The 19,438-nt window shown below is 56.3% G+C and overlaps 1 protein-coding gene across 1 annotated transcript; it reads left to right on the forward strand.

The window, feature by feature from the left end:
- Positions 1-7,613: 7,613 nt before the first annotated feature.
- Positions 7,614-19,438, forward strand: LOC308532509 (arachidonate 12-lipoxygenase, 12R-type; the record flags this gene model as incomplete). The annotated part of the gene is made up of 15 exons (XM_081110036.1): positions 7,614-7,760; positions 9,560-9,764; positions 12,826-12,907; positions 13,011-13,097; positions 13,199-13,321; positions 13,625-13,728; positions 14,026-14,198; positions 14,461-14,604; positions 15,534-15,737; positions 15,955-16,041; positions 16,353-16,522; positions 16,774-16,895; positions 18,661-18,761; positions 18,890-19,060; positions 19,259-19,438. 15 exons carry the CDS (start codon positions 7,614-7,616, stop codon positions 19,436-19,438), a joined length of 2,100 nt encoding a protein of 699 aa, XP_080966162.1.

Consider the following 19,438-nt stretch of genomic DNA (forward strand, 5'->3'; position numbering starts at 1 on the left):
ATTTCATTTTTGTTTTGATATATGTGTGTGCATATCGGTGGGTGGGGTAGCAGGGGATTGGAGAAGGATGGAGCCGCTCGGAGCCCCTGGATCATCTGTTCTGGAGACAGGAAACCTCCCAGTGCAACCCACCACCTAGCCAGGCCCTACATTCCTGCCTTCACCTCCCAGAGCATGTCATCCATCAGGAAGTGAAGGAATATCCACACTCAAGGGGCAGATGGGAAAAATGTAGGTATTTTGCAAAGCCTGCGGATCCAGCTTCGGGGTGTGGGCGTTACTAGTGTTGCCACTGAGATCTGGTTTCTCTTCGGACTCACTCACTGGAAGACTCAGCTTCTAGCGCTCCTGTGGGTGGGTGGAGTCATGGGTGAGTTTTGGCCAATGAGCTGTGAGCAGAAGTGATGCAGGTCACCCAAGGGCTGGCACGTTCATCACTGGCAGGAGCCCCCAGAGTTCTCTTCTCTTTGCCCCTGCTGTTCTAGAAGCACATGCTGTTCTAGAAGCACATGCTGTTCTAGAAGCACATGTTGAGATGGCCTTTCCGTCAGCTTCCTCCTCTGAGGGACAAGAGCAGAGCCCCCTGCTGACCTGAGTTGGACATGATGCTGAGAGAGGAATAAACTTTGGTTGGGTTAAGCCATTGAGATTTCAGGATTGTTTGTTGTTGCAGCATAACCTAGCCCAGTGGTCGGCAAACTGCGGCTCGAGAGCCACATACGGCTCTTTGGCCCCTTGAGTGTGCCTCTTCCGCAAAATACCACGCGTGGGCGCGCACGTACGGTGCGATTGAAACTTCGTGGCCGGTGCTCAGAAGTCGGTATTTTGTGGAAGAGCCACACTCAAGGGGCCAAAGAGCCGCACGTGGCTCTCGAGCCGCAGTTTGCCGACCACAGACCTAGCCCATCCTGACTGAAACAGATGGCAATCTGGGGAGTCTGATGTTCTCCCTTCGAAATAGATATTTGTATCTTTCTCATAGGCACTCAACACCTTCCTGTTTCCTGCTTCCCTGCACCTCGAATCCTGCCCCCTTTACCTGCTCTGCTTCTTGAGTCAAATTCTGTGCCTAATCAAACCCTGTCTCCGGCCGGAGACACAGTGCCGGGAGTGGGAGGTGGGAGGGGGAAGGAGTGTATGTGTGCATCTTTGGTTATGGCAAAGGTCAGATTTTCACATCTTGCGCCTGAGATCCTGAGAGATGATGATCCTATGTCATTGTGCATGAAGAAGTATGTTTGGAGATATCTCCCCTTGCAGATTCCAAGCTAAGAATTTAGTAAAAATCACCAGATTTTGTCCATTTTGGAACAAAATCATAGGACCAAGAAATATCCAGAGGCGTCCCTTGTGGCCAGTAAGACTGTGGCAGAGGCTGGATGTGCCCACCCTTTAAACCTGGGCTTTCACTTCGAACAGCAGGACCAGGATATGCTGGAAGGGTGTCAGGGCACCTTCAGGCAGCCTGTCCCTCCAAGAGGACGAATACTCCTTGGTGTGTGTGCACCAAAGTTAGAATGAGGCATGCCCTTCCTAAAAATGCCCCTGAGCCAGAGAGGGAGGGAGCAGGGCGGATCACTAGAATCTGATTTTCCAGAAAACCAGTTTGGAGGGAGATTCATTGACGAGACACCGCCAGCTGCACGTAGGATTCTGCCCAGGCTCTGGGCGTCTCTGGGGAAGGGGCTCAGGTAAAGTTCGAGGCCTGTCCGATAGGAAGCTTCCTCTAGTGTGCACTCTGGACCCTTCTGTGCTTTTGGTCAGCCTGGAAGGTGATAGCGAGAAGCACACCAGCCCTCTTTTCCCGGCTGGCCTTGAGCAAGCCCTTCAGCCTCAGTGGCCCAAATATGTCAGATGCATGGGAGGGACAAGCAGACTTGAAAAGTCCCTCCAGCATTGACATCCTAGGATCTGCTTGCCTCATGGCTCGCGTCTCCCTAGACACTGTTTGAGACACTGGAGAAGCAGCTGTCAACTCCCCTGGTACCATCCTACCTCTACTGGCTTACAGGGAAACAGACAGCAAACACATACATAATCACACAAGCAAATCAGTTCTTTCAGATGGTTGTAGTGTAGTTGGGAGATAAAACCAGGTGGGGTGTGAGCCTGATGGGAGGTGGGAGTGGGGGAGAAACATTAGGTCTGGTGGTCAGGGAAGGCCTCTCTGAGGAGTGGCCGTTGAGTTGAGATCTGGATGAGAAGAACAGAACACTCGGACAGCTTGGGGAAAAGGTGTCACAGACCAGGGACACGTCAAGTGCTGGGTCCCTGAAGGGCATGTGTTTGTGGAGTGAGGAGAACGCCAGAGGGGCTGGAGGAAGGTGGCTGAAGGATGGACAGAAGCTGGGCCATGCATTGTCCTTGGTCTTGATTCTAAGGGCAACACCATTCTAAGCTCTGGTGAGTTTTAAGCGGAGAAGTGACCCGATTTGATTTTTGTCTCTGTGTCCTAGGCGTGTGGGGACCTAAGGGTTGCTCCCTGACTTGCAGGGCTAGAGGTGAGGCAAGATGAGGAGGGGGGTGCCCCAGCAGTGAAGACTGGGCTTCCTGTGTGGGCGGCCCACTGTGAGCCAGCCGTGCAAGCTTACATCCTTCCCAGAGGCCTCTCCTGCTCTCCGGGTCCACCCCGGTCCAGGAGAACCAGTTCTTCAGCCCAATGAGCACCTACCCAGAGTCATGCGTCCACGTCTTGGTCGTAACTGGGGAGTGCCCCAGTGACATCCTCATGCCTAATCCCGTCCATGTCCCCAGCTGCATTCCCATCCCCACCATCCCCACTTCCATCTCTGTTTCCCTCAGGACCCTAAACCCCACTCCAGACTTCAGCCGCCACCACTCCTGCTTTGTTGGGAGAGAGCGAGTGGCTGAGGGGAGACCTACTGAGAGTGGGTTATGCCTTGAGGAGGCAGCCTTCGGGGGATGGAGGTAGAACCCTACCAAACTCTTCTACACCCACGGCTCCCTTTCCCATTCGCCAAGGTCCCCTCCTACCCTACCTTCCCGTCACCTGTGTGCCCCTGCTTCCTCCCCACCCCCCACTGAGTGATTTTTCCACCAGGTCAGAGAGTCGGGCTGGGCCTCTCACCCCTGTGCCCCAGAGGAACCTGAGGTGCAGTTTCCCAAGTCCCCGAGCCTCGAGCCTCAATTACCACTCCACCCCACCCTGCTCCTCACCAAGCCTTAGCAGCCCCCTGGGGACACAGTCTCCAGGGGAGAGGAGTGGCTAGAAGGAAGGAGGCTGGGAGAGGTTGCAAGGAATTTGCATCTTAAGATGCAAATTTGCATCATCAGGCTTCTAGCATTCCTCAAGAGTCATGGGGTAGCTGAGAGGGCGGGCCTGACCTGCCTGACAGCTCCTATCCTCCGTGGGGACAAGATGGTGCCAGGTGGATGAGACAGCCCTGCCAGTCACCCAGGGCGGGGGCATGACCTTCATCTTCAGCCTTCTCCCCCATCCTGTCTCCATCTCCTTAACCCATTCCCCACCCCCCCTACACACACCTCCCCCTGCCCCTCACCTCACCATTACCCCAATCTACCTCAGTTCTCTGAATCTTCACCCTAATTCCAACTCTATTGCTGATGCAGTTCCTAACCTTGACCTTGTTCTTATCGCTAATCCATCCAACCATTGAGAATTGTTTCGCCCTGGCCAGTGTTCTCCGTGGTTAGGATGTCAGCCCCACACACTGAAGGGTCACAGGGTTGATTCCTGGACAAGGGCACACAGCTTGGTTGCAGGTTCTACCCCTGGCCCCTGTCAGGGTTCAGGCAACCAATCAAAATGACTCACATTGATGTTCTCTCTTTCTCTCTTTCTCCTTCCTCTCTTTCACTCTCTCTAAATATCAATGGAAAATATTCTCGGGTGAGGATTAATAATAAAAAAAAGGAATTCTGTTTCAAGAGTTTCCAAGGTATCAGGTACTGTGCCTGGAGTTGGGGAGAAAAGCAAAGCAAATGACAGTTTAATCTTTTGGGGAAGTCAGACATTAATAAAAAAAATGTTAACTACCTCCCAGCTGGACGTGCTTAGCGGTCGAGCATTGACCTCTGAACCAGGAAGTCACGGTGTGAGGTGTGATTCCGGATGGGCTTGATCCCCAGTGGGGGGCATGCAGGTGGCAACCAATCCATGATTCTCTCTCATCATTGATGGCCCTATCTCTCTCCCTCTCCTTTCCTCTCTGAAATCAATAAAACATTAAAATAAAATAATTTAATAAAAGTTAACTATCACGCTAGGAGAGCCATTACTAGTTAAATTTGGCCTTCCTTGATGAAGCAATTGTCAAGCTAAGATGAGAAGAGGAAACATTAATCACATTAATCAGGTCCAAAAGTTAGAGTGCAAGGGCCCCGTGGTTGGAAGGGACTGGCCTCACTTCCTTCATGTGTTTACTCCAGCCGTGGGCAAACTACGGCCCGCGGGCCAGATCCGGCACGTTTGAAATGAATAAAACTATTGAAAAAAGACCATACCCTTTTATTTATTTATTTATTTTTAAATATATTTTATTGATTTTTTACAGAGAGGAAGGGAGAGAGATAGAGAGTTAGAAACATCGATGAGAGAGAAACATCAATCAGCTGCCTCCTGCACATCTCCCACTGCGGATGTGCCCTCAACCCAGGTACATGCCCTTGACCGGAATCGAACCTAGGACCCTTCAGTCCGCAAGCCAACGCTCCATCCACTGAGCCAAACCGGTTTCGGCAAAAAAAAAGACCGTACCCTTTTATGTAATGATGTTTACTTTGAATTTATATTAGTTCACACAAACACTCCATCCATGCTTTTGTTCCGGCCCTCCGGTCCAGTTTAAGAACCCATTGTGGCCCTCGAGTCAAAAAGTTTGCCCACCCCTGGTTACTCAAAAGTCCCTTCTCAAAGAGCTCTTCCTCGGCCACTCTATGTCTAAAATTTGCTCCCTTATCTATAATAATAAAAGGGTAATATGCTAATTATACCAGATGTCCTTCCAGACATCCTTCCGGACGACCTTCCGGACGGAGCCAGGGCTATGAGGGAAGCCGATGCCGGCAGCTGGGAGAAGGAAGGCCTCCTCTTACATGAATTTCATGCATTGGGCCTCTAGTACTTTATATTATCCTTCTCTGCTTTGTTTTTTCTCTTTGGCACTTATCACTGTTTAACAGAGTATTTAACTTACTTGGTTATAAGGTAATATTGTCTGTTCCTACACCAGAATGTAAGCTCCAGGAGAAAGGGCAGGGACTTGCCTTGGGTACGTTGTATTCTTAGGCTCTGACACAGTGCCAGGCACAGATCTTCTGCAGCTGAGGAAAGAAGGGCACCTGGTCCCGCACAGAAGAGGGCACCGGGGCTGTGGTGGAGGACGAGCTGCCTGCAGGAGGCCGGGGAGTCCTGTGAGGGGACGATGTCCTCATTTCAAAGGCAGGAAGGAGCCCTGCCAGGCCTGATCTGGGGTTGGAGGGATGGGGGTGGCATGAGCAGATTTGGGTATTAAAAAGGTCATTTCACTCCCTAACTCCAACCACACCCCTATCTCTAAGCTCAACCTGAACCTACCAGAACCTTCTCTCCATCTCAGAATCCCAGCTCCCCGGGGCCCTAACGTGGGCTGGGCACCGTTTGACCTTCCCTCGATGGTTTCAGAAGGTGCCACTAGGGAGGAAACCTGGTTGGTGCTTCCTGGTTGGCAGGAGCTGCCCTGCGAGGCAGAAGGGGAGAGGGCAGGCCCGAAAAGGGGGATGGGAATGTGACTCTTCTCACTCTCCCTGGGTCTCAAATGCTGGCTGTTGAGAGTAAAACTCGGGGCTTCTCACTTCCTTCATGTGTTCTTATGTGTATGTGGGGAGCATAGAATCTTAGTCCCAACACCTTCCTAAATTTGGGCCTATCCCAGGCCCTGCCCCACCCAGTCCTCGTGGCTCCCTTTCCACTCCAGACTTATTTTCTTCAGAGCACCTGCTGGCTAAGCCTACGGCAAAGAAATTGCTCACTGTTTCTTGTCCTTCTCTACAGCTCCAGGAAGCTCTGTGTGTATTTTATTTCTTCTTTGTATCTGCGGTGCCTAGAAAAGTCCCTGGAACACGGTGTGTACCCTTTAAACATCTCCCGAATGAATGAAGGCATGGAGGAATGAATGACCGGGTTCCCGACAAACCCAATTCCACTGGAACCCATCCCTGATTCCAACCCTCTTTCTAACTTCATTCTTTCTGTTCCTATTTTGGGGGTAGGTGGGAGGTGGAGTGAGTACTTTATAAAATTGAGGGATAACACAGATAGAATAAAGTGTTTATAGTGTCATATATGTCACCCAGATCAAGACATAGAACATTTCTAGCTCCTTACATGGCTCTCCCAGGCCAGAGCTACTCACTGGTCTGACTTTTTAAAGAATCGCTTGGTTTTGCCTGTCCTTGAACCTCATATAATGGAATGATAGAGCATGTGCTCTTCTATGTGTGGCTTCTTTCATGCAACATCATTGTTATGAGATTAATTCATGTCATAGTTCCTTCTTATTTTTAATTGCTGGGTAGAGTTCTGTTATGATTTTACTACAAATTACATATTTATTTATTTATTTAAATATATATTTTATTGATTTTTTTACAGAGAGGGAGAGGGATGGAGAGTTAGAAACATCAATCAGCTGCCTCCTGCACACCCCCTACTGGGGATGTACCAGCAACCAAGGTACATGCCCCTGACCGGAATCGAACCTGGGACCCTTCAGTCCGCAGGCCGACGCTCTATCCACTGAGCCAAACCAGTTAGGGCTACATATTTATTCTTTAGCTTAGAACTTGCATCCCAAATGTAACCGTCTTCTATTTTTGTAGTCAACCCTCATCCCTCCTCAGCTGACCCTGGCTCAGCAGGAAGCAACACATCCCCTCCTCTCCCATCCCTGATCATCTCTCCCTGGAGCCTCTCTAGGGTCCCTGAGCTCCAGCCTCATCACCCAACGCCTTCCTCTGGTGGCTCTGGGCCCTGGCAGGACGGGCCAGCTTCCTGCTGAGGCCACTGCCTGTCCCATTTCCCAGAGAGGAATGGCCAGGAAGCAGGCCAGCTGCACCCTTTCCCCTAACCCCCACCCACTGGGGGCCCCAGAACCAACGCAGGTAACTGACTGGCCATGGCTCTGCTCAGCAGGGTGCCCAGCTCTGCAGCCCAGGGGCGGGCTGAAGGAAGGAGCTTATTAGGACGATAATGATCTGGAGGCCCGCCCAGGCCCCTCCCCCAACTTCCCTGGGGCCCTGGCTCAGGCTGGACTGGCTCCCCCACCCAGGAGTCTTCTTCATCTAAGGCATCTTCCACCCGCCCTCTCAGAGGCAGGCCCGGGCCCTGCCTCCCCGCCAGCTCCCAGAGGGCTTGCAGCCCAGACACCTGCTCAACAGCCAGGAGCACGGCCTCACCCAGCCTTCCTGGCTCTCATCCTGCCGCCGAGGGCAGCAGCTTCTCCGGGATCTGGGCTGCGGGGGGCCGGTCCTCCTTGCCTCGCCTGGCCACCTCGGGAGGCTGGCCTGTCCACTCCTCTCTGTGTCTGGCTTCCCCTGCAGCTCTCCACAGTGTTTGGGATTCAGCTCCCCCTCCTGCCTCCTGAAGAGCAGCCATGGCCACCTACAAAGTCAAGGTGGCCACTGGTGACGACTTCTTGTCAGGGACAATGGACTCCATCTCACTGACCATTGTGGGGACCGAAGGGGAGAGCCATAAGCAGCGGCTGAACCATTTTGGGAGAGACTTTGCAACCGGGGCGGTAAGTGTGTGTGTGTGTGTGTGTGTGTGTGTATGTGTACGTGTGAGTGTATGTGTGATGTATATGAGAGTGTGGTGTGTGTACATGTGAGTGTATGTGTGATGTATATGTGAGTGTGGTGTGTGTGTGTGTGTGAGTGTGTGTGTGTACGTGTGAATGTATGTATGATGTATATGTGAGTGGGGTGTGTGTGTGTGTGTGTGTGTATGTGTGATGTATATGTGAGTGTGGTGTGTGTGTGTACATGTGAGTGTATGTGTGATGTATATGTGAGTGTGGTGTGTGTGTGTACGTGTGAGTGTATGTGTGACGTATATGTGAGTGTGGTGTGTGTGTGTACGTGTGAGTGTATGTGTGATGTATATGTGAGTGTGGTGTGTGTGTGTACGTGTGAGTGTATGTATGATGTATATGTGAGTGTGGTGTGTGTGTGTACGTGTGAGTGTATGTATGATGTATATGTGAGTGTGGTGTGTGTGTGTGTACGTGTGAGTGTATGTATGATGTGTATGTGAGTGTGGTGTGTGTATGTGATTGTGTGTGGTGCGTGTGTATATGTATGTCAGTGTGTGTGGTGTGCTGGTATTTGTGTGTGGTATATGTAGATGTGTGATGTGTATATATATGTGTGTTTGGTGTGTGTATGTATGTGTGTGTGTTTGGTCTATATGTGAGTGTGTGCAGGTATTTGTGTTGTGGGATATGTATGTATAGATGTGTGTGTGTGAGTGTGTGTGGTACATGTGTGAGTCTGCGTTTGGTATATGTGTATGTGTGAGTGTGTGTATGTATATGTGGTGTGTGTATATGTGTGTGTAACTGGGGAGCATAAGGAGGGAAGTAGGGGTGCAGCGGAGGGAGACAGCTTGGCCAGCAGGGGTTGGGGAGCCCTGGGACAGGTCTGAAAGCAGTGGGGCTGCCAGGGTGACTCTGGGTGCCCCTCACCACAGACCTGACTCCCAGCCTCCCCTGGTCTTTGGGCCATCCTTCCTCCCTGGTCTTCACCTCTCCTCCCTTTTTGGTCATTCCTCACCTCTTCCCCTCCCCTTCCTCACCTCTCTCCTCCTCCTCCTCCTCTCGCATCACTCACCCCACATCCCTCATCTCTCAGCCCTCTCCTGCTCCCTTTATCTCTCTCTCCTCCCTTTTCCACTCCTTCCCTCATCCTTTCCCACTTCCTCTCTTCCCCTCTCCCTCACTCTTCCTAAGTTAAGGTGCCTCAGAACCAGCTTAAATTCACATGGGAGTCCCTGCGACTTCAGGTGACATCAGAGCAGCCTCTCTGCTGGGGCCTGACCTCTCCATGGCGGCAGGCACCGCGTGCTGGGCCCTCAGCCCTCAGCCCTCAGCCCTGATTCGGAGTCTGGTTCAGGAACTTGCTGCTATGTGACCTTACTAGGTCACTGTCTGTGTGGCCTCTTTTGAATTTCCGCATCTTCATTGTTCAGTGGGAGGAAAGGGGGCTGGCCACTTCTGCCCACTCTAAGACTGTAAGGGTCTTGGGGGCCCCGGTCCCTTTATACAACAGCCCCGGAGGTCTGCATGGCTCCTGCAGCCTCCGATGACTGGGGAGGTGGGTGAGAGGATGGGCCCTCAGGAACTGGGAGTGGAGAAAGGGAGGGTGGGTGGGCCCAGCCGGGGGCAGTCAGGCTGGAGGGGTGGGAGGAGAGCCCAAGATCAGGTCACCCCAGTTCAGGAAGGTGAGCTGCATGCGCCAGCTGGGTGAGGAGCCAGACCAGTGGGAACCCGAGCAGCCGGGGCTGAGGCCTGCGTGCTCAGCCGGCCCTGTGCCCCGCCAGGTGGATGAGTACACTGTGCAGTGCCAGCGGGACCTGGGGGAGCTCATCATCATCCGCCTGCACAAGGAGCGGTACTCCATCTTCCCTAAGAACCCCTGGTACTGCAACTACGTGCAGATCTGTGCACCCGACGGCCGCATCTACCACTTCCCCGCCTACCAGTGGATGGATGGCTACGAGACCCTGGCTCTGCGGGAGGCTACAGGCAAGCTCTCACCAGCCCGGCCCGTGCCCTGAGGCCCCTTGCTCTAGCTAGGCCGCTCCAGCGTGGCCACTGTACACGCTAGCCAGGTGCCGGCCCCACGGGGACTCCTGGGAACTCCTGCCCCTGTTACGTATTCCTCTTAGTCATCGCTGCTGCGCTGGGCCCGGCGCGGGCTACACCCTGAGGAACAGAGGTGAATGAGGCGTGGGGCTGCCCCCAGGACCTCAGGCTCGCAGGTTCCCGCTGAAGACAAGCCTGCTGTCTGCTGCCTCTGCTGTCCTCCCCTCCCCTCCCCTCCCCTCCCCTCCCCTCCCGTGGCTGCCCAGCCACTCTAAAAAGACCCCCTGCTACTCTGGCTACAGGCCTCAGGATTCTGGTCGGACGCCCTATTGATCCCAAATAGCACGTCGTGCTAATCCGAAAAGACTCCCTGTGACCCAGCAGGTTCTGTTGCTACAACCGGATGCCTTGTTACTCTGGTCAGAAGCCCCGGTACTCCGGCGGCTGCCTCGTTTCATTACGGAGGCTGCCAGTTCAAGTTCTCCGCGGCGCCATAGCAGGAGGCCTTGTGCCTTACCATCATGCCCTGGGTTTCTTAAAGAGCATTTTTTTAGACTGATGGGATGTTCTATTGCTCCAAAGGACTCCTTCTTACCCCAACAAGACACCTGATTTCTCTAACAGGCCTCACGGCTGCTCCCAAAGGTCCTCTTAATCCAGTGAGGCTCCCTCCGGCTCCAACAGGGTATACGTCTGGGCGTACGTCTCAACTCCGCTCAGCCTCATACAGACTGCTGGGTTTCCTTGGTGGCCCAGCTCCTTCCCCAGCAGCTTGGTTGCTCCCAGGGAAGAAGGACAGGACCCGAGGGCCTGCGCTCCTCATGTCCACCCCTGCCAGAGCCCTTGTCTACCCTTGGGCCAGCTTCCTCATATGTGGCTGCTACATGGCACTGCAGCTTGTCCTCTGCCCTCTTCTGTCCCCCTGACTCCCCACTGAGCTTCTGCTGGCCGCCCTCAAGCTGGGTCAGAGGGGAGGACAGCGCGGAGGGGGCCTGCGGCTTGGAGCTCTATCAGCCCTGCAGCTGACCATCCCGTTTCATCCATTGCCCTGTGGCGAGAACCTCTTCCGGGGAGGCGGGGACCGCGCCTGAGCTGGGGAAAGGAGAGGCAGGGCCCGGGGGAAGCAGGTTTGGGGGAGGATGGGGAAGCCAAAGGGAGGGTTTTATGGGAGATTCGAAGCATTTCCCCACAGTGATAAGGCTGAGTGGCATGGAAGCTGGGGACAGGCAGGGTGACACTGGGCGGCAGGGTGTAGGAATGGGGTTGGGTGGGGCAGCTGTCAAACACACCAGGGCAGGGAGGCTTGAGTCACCTGCTGGGGCCTTGAAGGAGTGAGGTTCCCACTCTGGGACGAGGCTGAGCAAGGGCTCTGTGTTACACAACTCCAGGGGGTGCCATGCTCCCAGAATACAGCATACGCTGAGGAAGAGGGAGGAGGGAGCAGCTAACGAAGAGGACCTTGAAGGAAAGTGATGGGGCTGCAGGGAGAGGCTCTTGCCAGGCTGTGGCTTCCAGCCAGGATGCTGGAGGAAGCTCGGCCCGGATTTGGATCTCAGCTTCGCCTGGATACTCAGCTGGACGTCTGGGTATTCTTCTCAATTCTGCTAAGCCTCAGTGAACTCGTCTGTGAAATGGAGCTAACAGCAGAACTAACTTCATAGGGTTGATGTGAGAATCCAATGAGACCATCTCTAAAAGGAATTTTGAAAAGGCTTAACAACTATTGGTGGTTGTTAGCGGATAGTGGGTTAGTGATCAGAAGGAGACTGCCTTGGTTCAAATCCCAGCTCACTGTTTTCTCGCTGTGTAATATTGAGTGTTTTTTCCTTGTGAAATGAGCATGGCAATATTGTCCCTTAGCTGAAACTGTGGGGGCCAGACATGTTTTAAAATGTAGATTTTATTTAGAAGAGATATAGAAATGTGATGCACACATATCTTTATCTCTATATCTCCATATATATGTATGTTTGTGTGTGTGTATATATATACACACACACACACCCCATATGTTATATGGTATATTCACCAGGGAACTCCCTAATCAAATATACCAATATTTCTGTGGCAAAAACTATGACGTTACACCAAGTGAGTTGAATAAGGCTGTTTATGGTCTCAGGTAAATTTTGAGCAGATTTTTTCCAACCAAGGAATTTGCACTTAAATAGTGGAAAACCAAACCAACCCAATTTGTATAGCCTGTTGGGTTTTGGAATTGTGGAGAAGAGGCCATGAGCCTATAACCGTACTCACCTGCCTTATAAGGTTGTGCTTGTGCAGATCAAAGTATTAATATAAAGAAAGTGTTTAGAAGGTGCCCTGTACTTAGTAAGTGCTAAGTCACTGTTATTAAGACTTCAGTGGGTCTGAAAGAAGGCCATCCCTGTAGCAGCAGGGCCCAGCTGGAGGGGGTGAAGCAAGGGGGAGGGTGATCCCTGATCCTTTTTTTTTTTTTAAATGTATTTTTAAAATGTATTTCAGAGAGGAAGGGAGAGGGAGAGAGAGATAGAAACATCAATGATGAGAGAATATCATTGATTGGCTGCCTCCTGCACACCCCCTACTGTGGATGGAGCCTGCAACCCAGGCATGTGCCCTTGGCTGGAATCGAACCTGGGACCCCTCAGCCCGCAGGCTGACACTCTATCCACTGAACCAAACCAGCTCGGGCTCCTGATCCTTTTAAAAAAAATCCTTACCCAAAGATAGTGAAATAGCCCTTATGTACCCAACTGAGCCGTGAATCAAACCCACAACCTTTCAGTATAGGGGATGATGCTCTAACCAACTGGCCACACTGGCCAAAGTGGTTCCTGGTCCTTTTATCTCAGTTTTTGGGAGGAGAAACACCCTCCCTCTCCCATCCTTGATAGTGATGGGACCCCAGAGCCAACCTGGGAGGCAGAAGCTGAATTCTGATCCCTGAAATGGGTGGGGGTGGGCAGATATCAGGGCTGACCTTGAGGCCCCCCCCCCCACCTCTTTGCTCTCCCTACAGGAAAGACAACAGCCGACGACTGCCTCCCAATCCTTCTGGAGCACCGCAGGGAGGAGATCCGAGCCAAGCAGGACTTCTACCGGTGCGGGGAGGATGGCAAGGGCCGCGGGAGGCCGCGGGGCCAGGGATGGCTTTGCCCTCTGGTGCATGGGCATCGGGCTCACGATTTCAGCTTCTCTTTGCAGCTGGAGGGTCTTCGTGCCCGGCCTGCCCAACTACGTGCACATCCCCAGTTACCGCCCTCCTGCCCGGAGAAACCCCAACCGGCCTGAGTAAGGACCTGAGGCTGCCCTGGGTGGGCCTCTGGGCTCTGCCCCTTCCTCCATCCCCGGACCCCGGGTGTCCCGCCTCAGACCTACGTTCCCTCCTGCAGGTGGAATGGCTATATCCCCGGCTTCCCGATTCTCATCAACTTCAAGGCCACCAGGTTCCTGGACTTAAATCTGCGCTATTCCTTCATCAAGACAGCCTCCTTCTTTTTCCGCCTGGGGCCCATGTGAGTGTGTGTGAGTGAGAGGGGGCGGAGGGCTCCCTCTGCTCCATGCCCACCTCCACCACAGCCCCGGAGGTTAGCATGGCCAGGAAGGTAGATGGAGCTGATCAGAAAGGCCAGGGAGCCTGAGAGGTGACACTCAGGCGGAGGCCTAGAAAGACCTTGGGCTATGGGCCCGGGGACCCTGAGACCCAGAGAGAGAGAGCAGAGAATTGGAGACTCAGAGACCTCGGTGGGGTGGGGCAGACGGGCCTGGCAGCCTCTCTGACAGCCTCCCCCCCCCCCCCCCCAACCTCATCTCCTAAGGGCGCTGAGGTTCAAACTCCGAGGCTTCGTGGACTGCAAACGGTCGTGGAAGAGACTGAAGGACATTAAGAAAGTTTTCCCTGCCTACAAGACTACCATCTCCGGTAGGGGGTGGGGCATCCGAATGGGACTCGGGGAGCCCAGCGATCTCTGGCGGAAGGACAGTCCAGGAGGCAGGACCCTCACGTCGGGGAAGCTGGGTGGGAGGAGTGGCGAGCTGGGTGAGCGCGCCCTCTGGCGGCATGTTGGGAACCGTCGCCCTAGGCCCCTCAGGGGAGGCTGGGGGTTTCATCTTCCTCTGGGGTGCCCATAGCCTTCCTCGGTCCCGGGCCGTGGCCCCATGCCTCTCTGTCCCTGGTGGGGACCGGGCATCGCCGTGACGCTCCGCACCATCCTCCCAGAATACGTAGCCGAGCACTGGGCAGAGGACAGCTTCTTTGGGTACCAGTACCTCAACGGCATCAACCCCAGCGTGATCCGCCGCTGCACGCGGATTCCAGACAAGTTCCCCGTCACAGACGACATGGTGGCCCCGTTCCTGGGCGAAGGAACGTGCCTGCAAGCGGAGCTGGAGGTGAGGCCTGGTCCGGCGGAGACGCTCACAGCCTCTGGCTTTGCTCGGTCCTGGGCATCCCCTCCCCCCCCCCCCCCCCCCCCCCCCGCCTCTGCTGCCTGCGGAGTTCCCACCCCCTCAGCTCTGCCCCGCGATCACCATCACTCCCTCTTGGTCCCTGGCCAACCCCAGCATCTGGGGGGCAAGAGCACTCGGTACCCAAGGTGTGGGCATGGGTGCCCCGTGCTGCTGCGACCTGCCCGCCCATGGCGCTCCCTTCCAGAAGGGGAACATTTACCTGGCCGACTACAGGATCCTGGAGGGCATCCCCACCGTGGAGCTCAACGGCCAGAAGCAGCACCAGTGCGCCCCCCTCTGCCTGCTGCACTTGAACGCGGAAGGGAACTTGATGCCCATCGCCATCCAGGTGCCGGGGTGCAGGCCCTGCCGCAGTGTGGGGCCGCTGTGCAGCTGTGTGCATAAATGTGTGTGTGTGCTCTGTGAGTGTGCGGGCCTGTGTGTGTGCTTGTAGCCCCGTTGTGAACGCGCGGTGAGCAGGCCAGCCTCTGTGTGTGCGCGCGTGTGTGCGCAGCTCTTTGTGTTAGCGTGTGTGTCCCTGTGAGTGTATGTTTGTTTGTGTGCATCTGAGAATATACCTGTTTATGTATATGCCTATCTGGGTGTGCAGCTAGCGGAGAGCCTGGTGTGCGGCCCCGTGGCGGAGTCTCTGTGTTAGCCTGCGTGTGCACACCTGTGTGCCTGCCGCCCATGCATGCACGCGGTTCCTGTGGGTGCGCCTGTGTGCAGCCTGCGTGCTGTGTGTATAAGCACGGAAATGCGGAGCTAACACACTTAGCAGCTGCCTGGAGAGTCTGGGTCTGGCAGAAAATGGGACAGAGGTGCTTCCTTCCCGGGGTCTCCACTAGACCCCCGTCCGAATAAGAAAAGTCAGGTCCTGGTGCCGTGGCTGGTTAGTGAAGCCGTTTAGGCTAGATGGCAGTGCCCTCCCCTCAGGGGCCTGGGCGTCCCTGTGTGGTGCAAACCTGCGCAGCTGCATGTGGCGGCCGTGGGGCGGAGACAGGGAAGGCTTCTCAGAGGAGGTGGCTTGTGAGCTGGCTCATGAAGAATCATAGGGGCAGCCAGTAGAGAAAGGGACAGCGGAAGGCACCGCGGGCAGTGGGAATGGCAAGAGCAGATGTTAGGAGGGAGGAAAGGCCTCGCTGTGCTCCGGGGAACAGGGACTGGGGTGTAAGGGCGGAGTTTTTACGTCCTCAGACTCCCCTTGGACTCCCTCCTGAGGGTCCTTGTGTGCATAGGTCTCTGCCCTCCCCTAACTCCCTCCTTCCCCACTCCCAGCTCAGCCAGACCCCCGGGCCCAATTGCCCCATCTTCCTGCCCAACGACTCTGAGTGGGACTGGCTGCTGGCCAAGACGTGGGTGCGCAACGCTGAGTTCTACTACCACGAGGCCATCGCCCACCTGCTGGGGTCCCACCTCATCGGCGAGGCCTTCTGCCTGGCCGTGCTCAGGCAGCTGCCCATGTGCCACCCCCTCTACAAGGTATGGGCTTGGGTGAAGGGGCCTCGCTGAAGCATCCCTGCCTTCGTCTGGCCTCAGAGAGCCACCGGGCCTGCTCAGCAGTCAGAGGGATTCCAGTGAGACTAGGGGAGGCCGCTGGGGACCCACAAGAGAGGGGGTCTGATGTTGCAGAACTGGGGGTGCACGGTGCTCTGGGGGATAGCGTCAGTTCTCTCATTGTCTTTGCGCTCTCTCACAGCTCCTGGTCCCCCACACCCGATACACCATCCAGATCAACAGCATTGGACGGGCCATCCTCCTCAATGAGGGGGGGCTCACTGCCAGGGTGAGACTGCCCCCAACACCAGCAAGATACTCCCTTTCCTTCTGGCCTCGCAGGTCGCCTAACAGCAGGGCTTCCCACTTGCCTTTAGTTCGTGAGGGAGCACGGAGAGAGGGGACGGGTTAAAGTGGGTGCTGCATCTGCAAAGGCAGAGGCAGGGGCTGGTGTGCTGGCTGGAGGGTGAGGATTCCGGGTGGAGCAGGCTGGGCGGGGGCTGCAGGAGCATCATCAACTGCGTGTGAGCTGGATGTGAGCGTCACTGGGGAGGACTTGCAAGGAACCCGCTGGCTCCAGCGTTCGCTCCTCCCTGATAGGCCACGTCCCTGGGCCTGAAGGGCATTGCTGAGTTGATGGCCCGGTATCTGTCAGAGATGACCTATGAGAGCTGCTACCCCCCCAATGACTTTGTGGAGCGCGGGGTGCAGGACCTGCCGGGATATTATTACCGCGATGACTGCCTGGCAGTGTGGGACGCCCTGGAGAGGTAAGATGGGGACGGCAGTGGGTGGCACTCAGACACGCTGAGGTGTTGGAGGGGAGCCTTAAAGTGCCTGAGCTTGGGTCTGGTGCCATCTCTGACCTTGACAAGCAACCCTGGCCATCTCTGCCCCACAGGACTTGCTCACCCACATGCCTAGGGCAGCCCTGGGGCCAGGGCATCCTGGGAGAGGTGGGAACGGCACAGCTGGGGAGGGCAGGAGGAGGGTCCAAACGGAGGCCCTGTTCCCTGGCCAGGTATGTGACAGAGATCATCACCTACTATTACCCGTGTGACGCAGCTGTGGAGGGTGACCCGGAATTGCAGTGCTGGGTGCAGGAGATATTCAAGGAGTGCCTACTAGGGCGTGAGAGCTCAGGTATGGGCCCGGGCACCCGGGCATCCGGCAGGGGTGCAGGGTGCTGGGGTGGGCCCTCCTGGCTGGGCTGGAGCATGTCTCACTGGGGGCTGAAGGGGGCCAAATCGCTGCTCAGGGTTTTGACGGGGCCCTTCCCCGTCCCTTAGAGCAGCAGCCTCTCCGAGAGGCTGGGGAAGGAAGCATGGCTGGTCCCTGTCTGAGTTCAGGGGCTGCGGGTCATCTCTGTAGAGATGACCACTCAGAACACTGGAGGGGTCCCAGTGTCCTGAGAAACGGGGCATGAGCTCAGACAGGAAAGGGCAGAGAGTGCTACAAGCTGGGGAGCTGGTGGGTGCTGGCAGACTCCAGGGGCGGGAAAGCATTTGAAGTCATGCCACTTGGGCACCCACTCAACAAGCATCTATGATGTGACAAACACTGTGCTGGTTACTGAGGAGCAAAAGGGAATGAGGCAGGCGAACTGCTCTCCCCGCCCTCAGGGAGTTCACAGTTTGGCGGCTGGGGGTGTGGGGTGGGGGGGTGGGGGTGTCTGCCCAAGCAAACAGGCAGTGACAGCAGGGCTGGTGCAGTTTGTTGGTGGGGACAGGAGCCCAGGGGAGGCACCTATCCCAGTTTGGGGAGGGGTGGTGGGTAGAGAGTGGGGGTGGGCAGCAGCAAGCTAAGAGCTAGCTGAGATCTAACATCTGAGCTAAGAGCTAGCTGAGATCTGCCGGATGGGGAGGGTCGCTATGCGATGGCAGGTGAGGCTGGAGAGTTCTGGGAGCTGCTGACAGGTGCCTGCAACTGGAGCTGAGGGTGGGAGCCTGGCAGGCTCCTGGTGGGGCTAAGGCTGAAGCCATGAGCAGGGGCCAGGTTGGGCAGCGTGGTTAAGGGGGTTGGAGTGACTCCCAGCGCCAGAGGGCGCCATGGAGGGGTTGGCGAGATGAGAGTTGCGTTAGAACAAGATCAGGCTGCAGGGCAGGTAGGAGACAGCTGGAAGCTGCTGTGGTGTGCGGGAGGGAGGTGGCAGGGGCCTGGCTCGGGTGGGGGCTGTGGAGACACAGAGGATTCCGGAGAGAGTTGGGAAAGAAATGACAGGACTTGGTGACTAGTTTGCGTTGGGCAGTGGGGGATACGTGGAGGCGGGGGCCGGGGGAGGGGCCAAGGGTGACGCTCAGGTTTAGAGCTTTCAAAACTGGGGAGAGGGTGTGTCATTGGTGTGGGGGCGTGGAGGGAGGTGGGGTTTAGGAGGGAGGCCATAGGTCTGGGTTGACTGTGTTGAGCTTTTGGAGCCTGGGGTCGCCCCAGCAAGCAGGCGGGAGGCGGGGAAAGAAGCGAGAGGCTGGCTGGGTACAAGGCCAGGAGCCAGGCTACTGAGAGCCGATCTGGAGCGAGCAGTGTCTCACGGAGCTGTGTGTGGCGGGCAGTGGATGAAGGACTGGAGTCAGGCCAGGATTCTTCCAAAGCTGCTCCCCGCTGAGACCTGGGCCCAGAGACTCCCCTAAGGTAGTTGGAGGAGATCTGAGGGCCTCATCTCAGGCAGCTGCCCGGAGTGGACCTGGACCTCGCCAAGGCCAGCTGAGGCCCCTCGCCAAGGCTTGTGGTGTGGACGGGGGTGGGGGTGGGGGAATGGGGATGTGACCACAGGAGGGCCACCCAGGCGGGATGAGGGCAGGAGTGGCAGCTTGATGTTGGCAGGACAGGCTGAGCTGGGCTCGGTCGCGCCCTCTCGCGGCCAGTCCGGACCAGGCGGGAGTGGCCATGCCGGGGCCTCTGTCTCCCCCAGGCTTCCCCACGTGCTTGCGAACCGTCCCCGAACTGATCCGCTACGTCGCCATCATCATCTTCATCTGCTCCGCCAAGCACGCCGCTGTCAACACCGGGCAGGTACCCGTGCCCACCAGCCCCCGTCCCCCCGCCCCCCAGGCCCGGGCCTAACCTCAGTCCCAACCTCCATTTAACCTCGAGAGACCCTGGGGGCCCCGACCCACGGCCCCGCCTCTGCCCCCCTGCAGCTGGAGTTCACCTCCTGGATGCCCAACTTCCCGTCCTCCATGCGCAACCCGCCGATGCAGGCCAAGGGGCTGAGCACCCAGGAGACCTTCCTGGACACGCTGCCCGACGTGAAGACCACGTGCATCATCCTGCTGGTGCTCTGGACGCTCAGCCGGGAGCCCGACGACAGGGTGAGGGGGGCGGGGGTTGCGGGGGCTCCCCCGGGGGCAGCGGGGGCGGGGGACTCCGAGCAGGCGCTGGCCGCTGGGGTGTGGGTCCGGCGGGAGGGGCGCGTCGGGGAGAGAGGCCGGGAGAGAGGCCCCCGCGGGGAGGGGCGGGGAGGGGCGGGGAGGGGCGGGGGTGGAGTCAGCCGCCCGCTCCGCCCGCAGCGGCCCCTGGGCTACTTCTCCGACATCCACTTCGTGGAGGACGTGCCGCGGCGGAGCATGGAGACCTTCCGCCAGCGCCTGGCCCAGATCTCGCACAACATCCGCCAGCGCAACAAGTGCCTGCCCATCCCCTACTACTACCTGGACCCGGTGCTGATCGAGAACAGCATCTCCATCTAG

Source organism: Myotis nattereri (genome assembly GCF_964212035.1).
Source record: "Myotis nattereri genome assembly, chromosome: 16".
Taxonomy (NCBI): domain Eukaryota; kingdom Metazoa; phylum Chordata; class Mammalia; order Chiroptera; family Vespertilionidae; genus Myotis; species Myotis nattereri.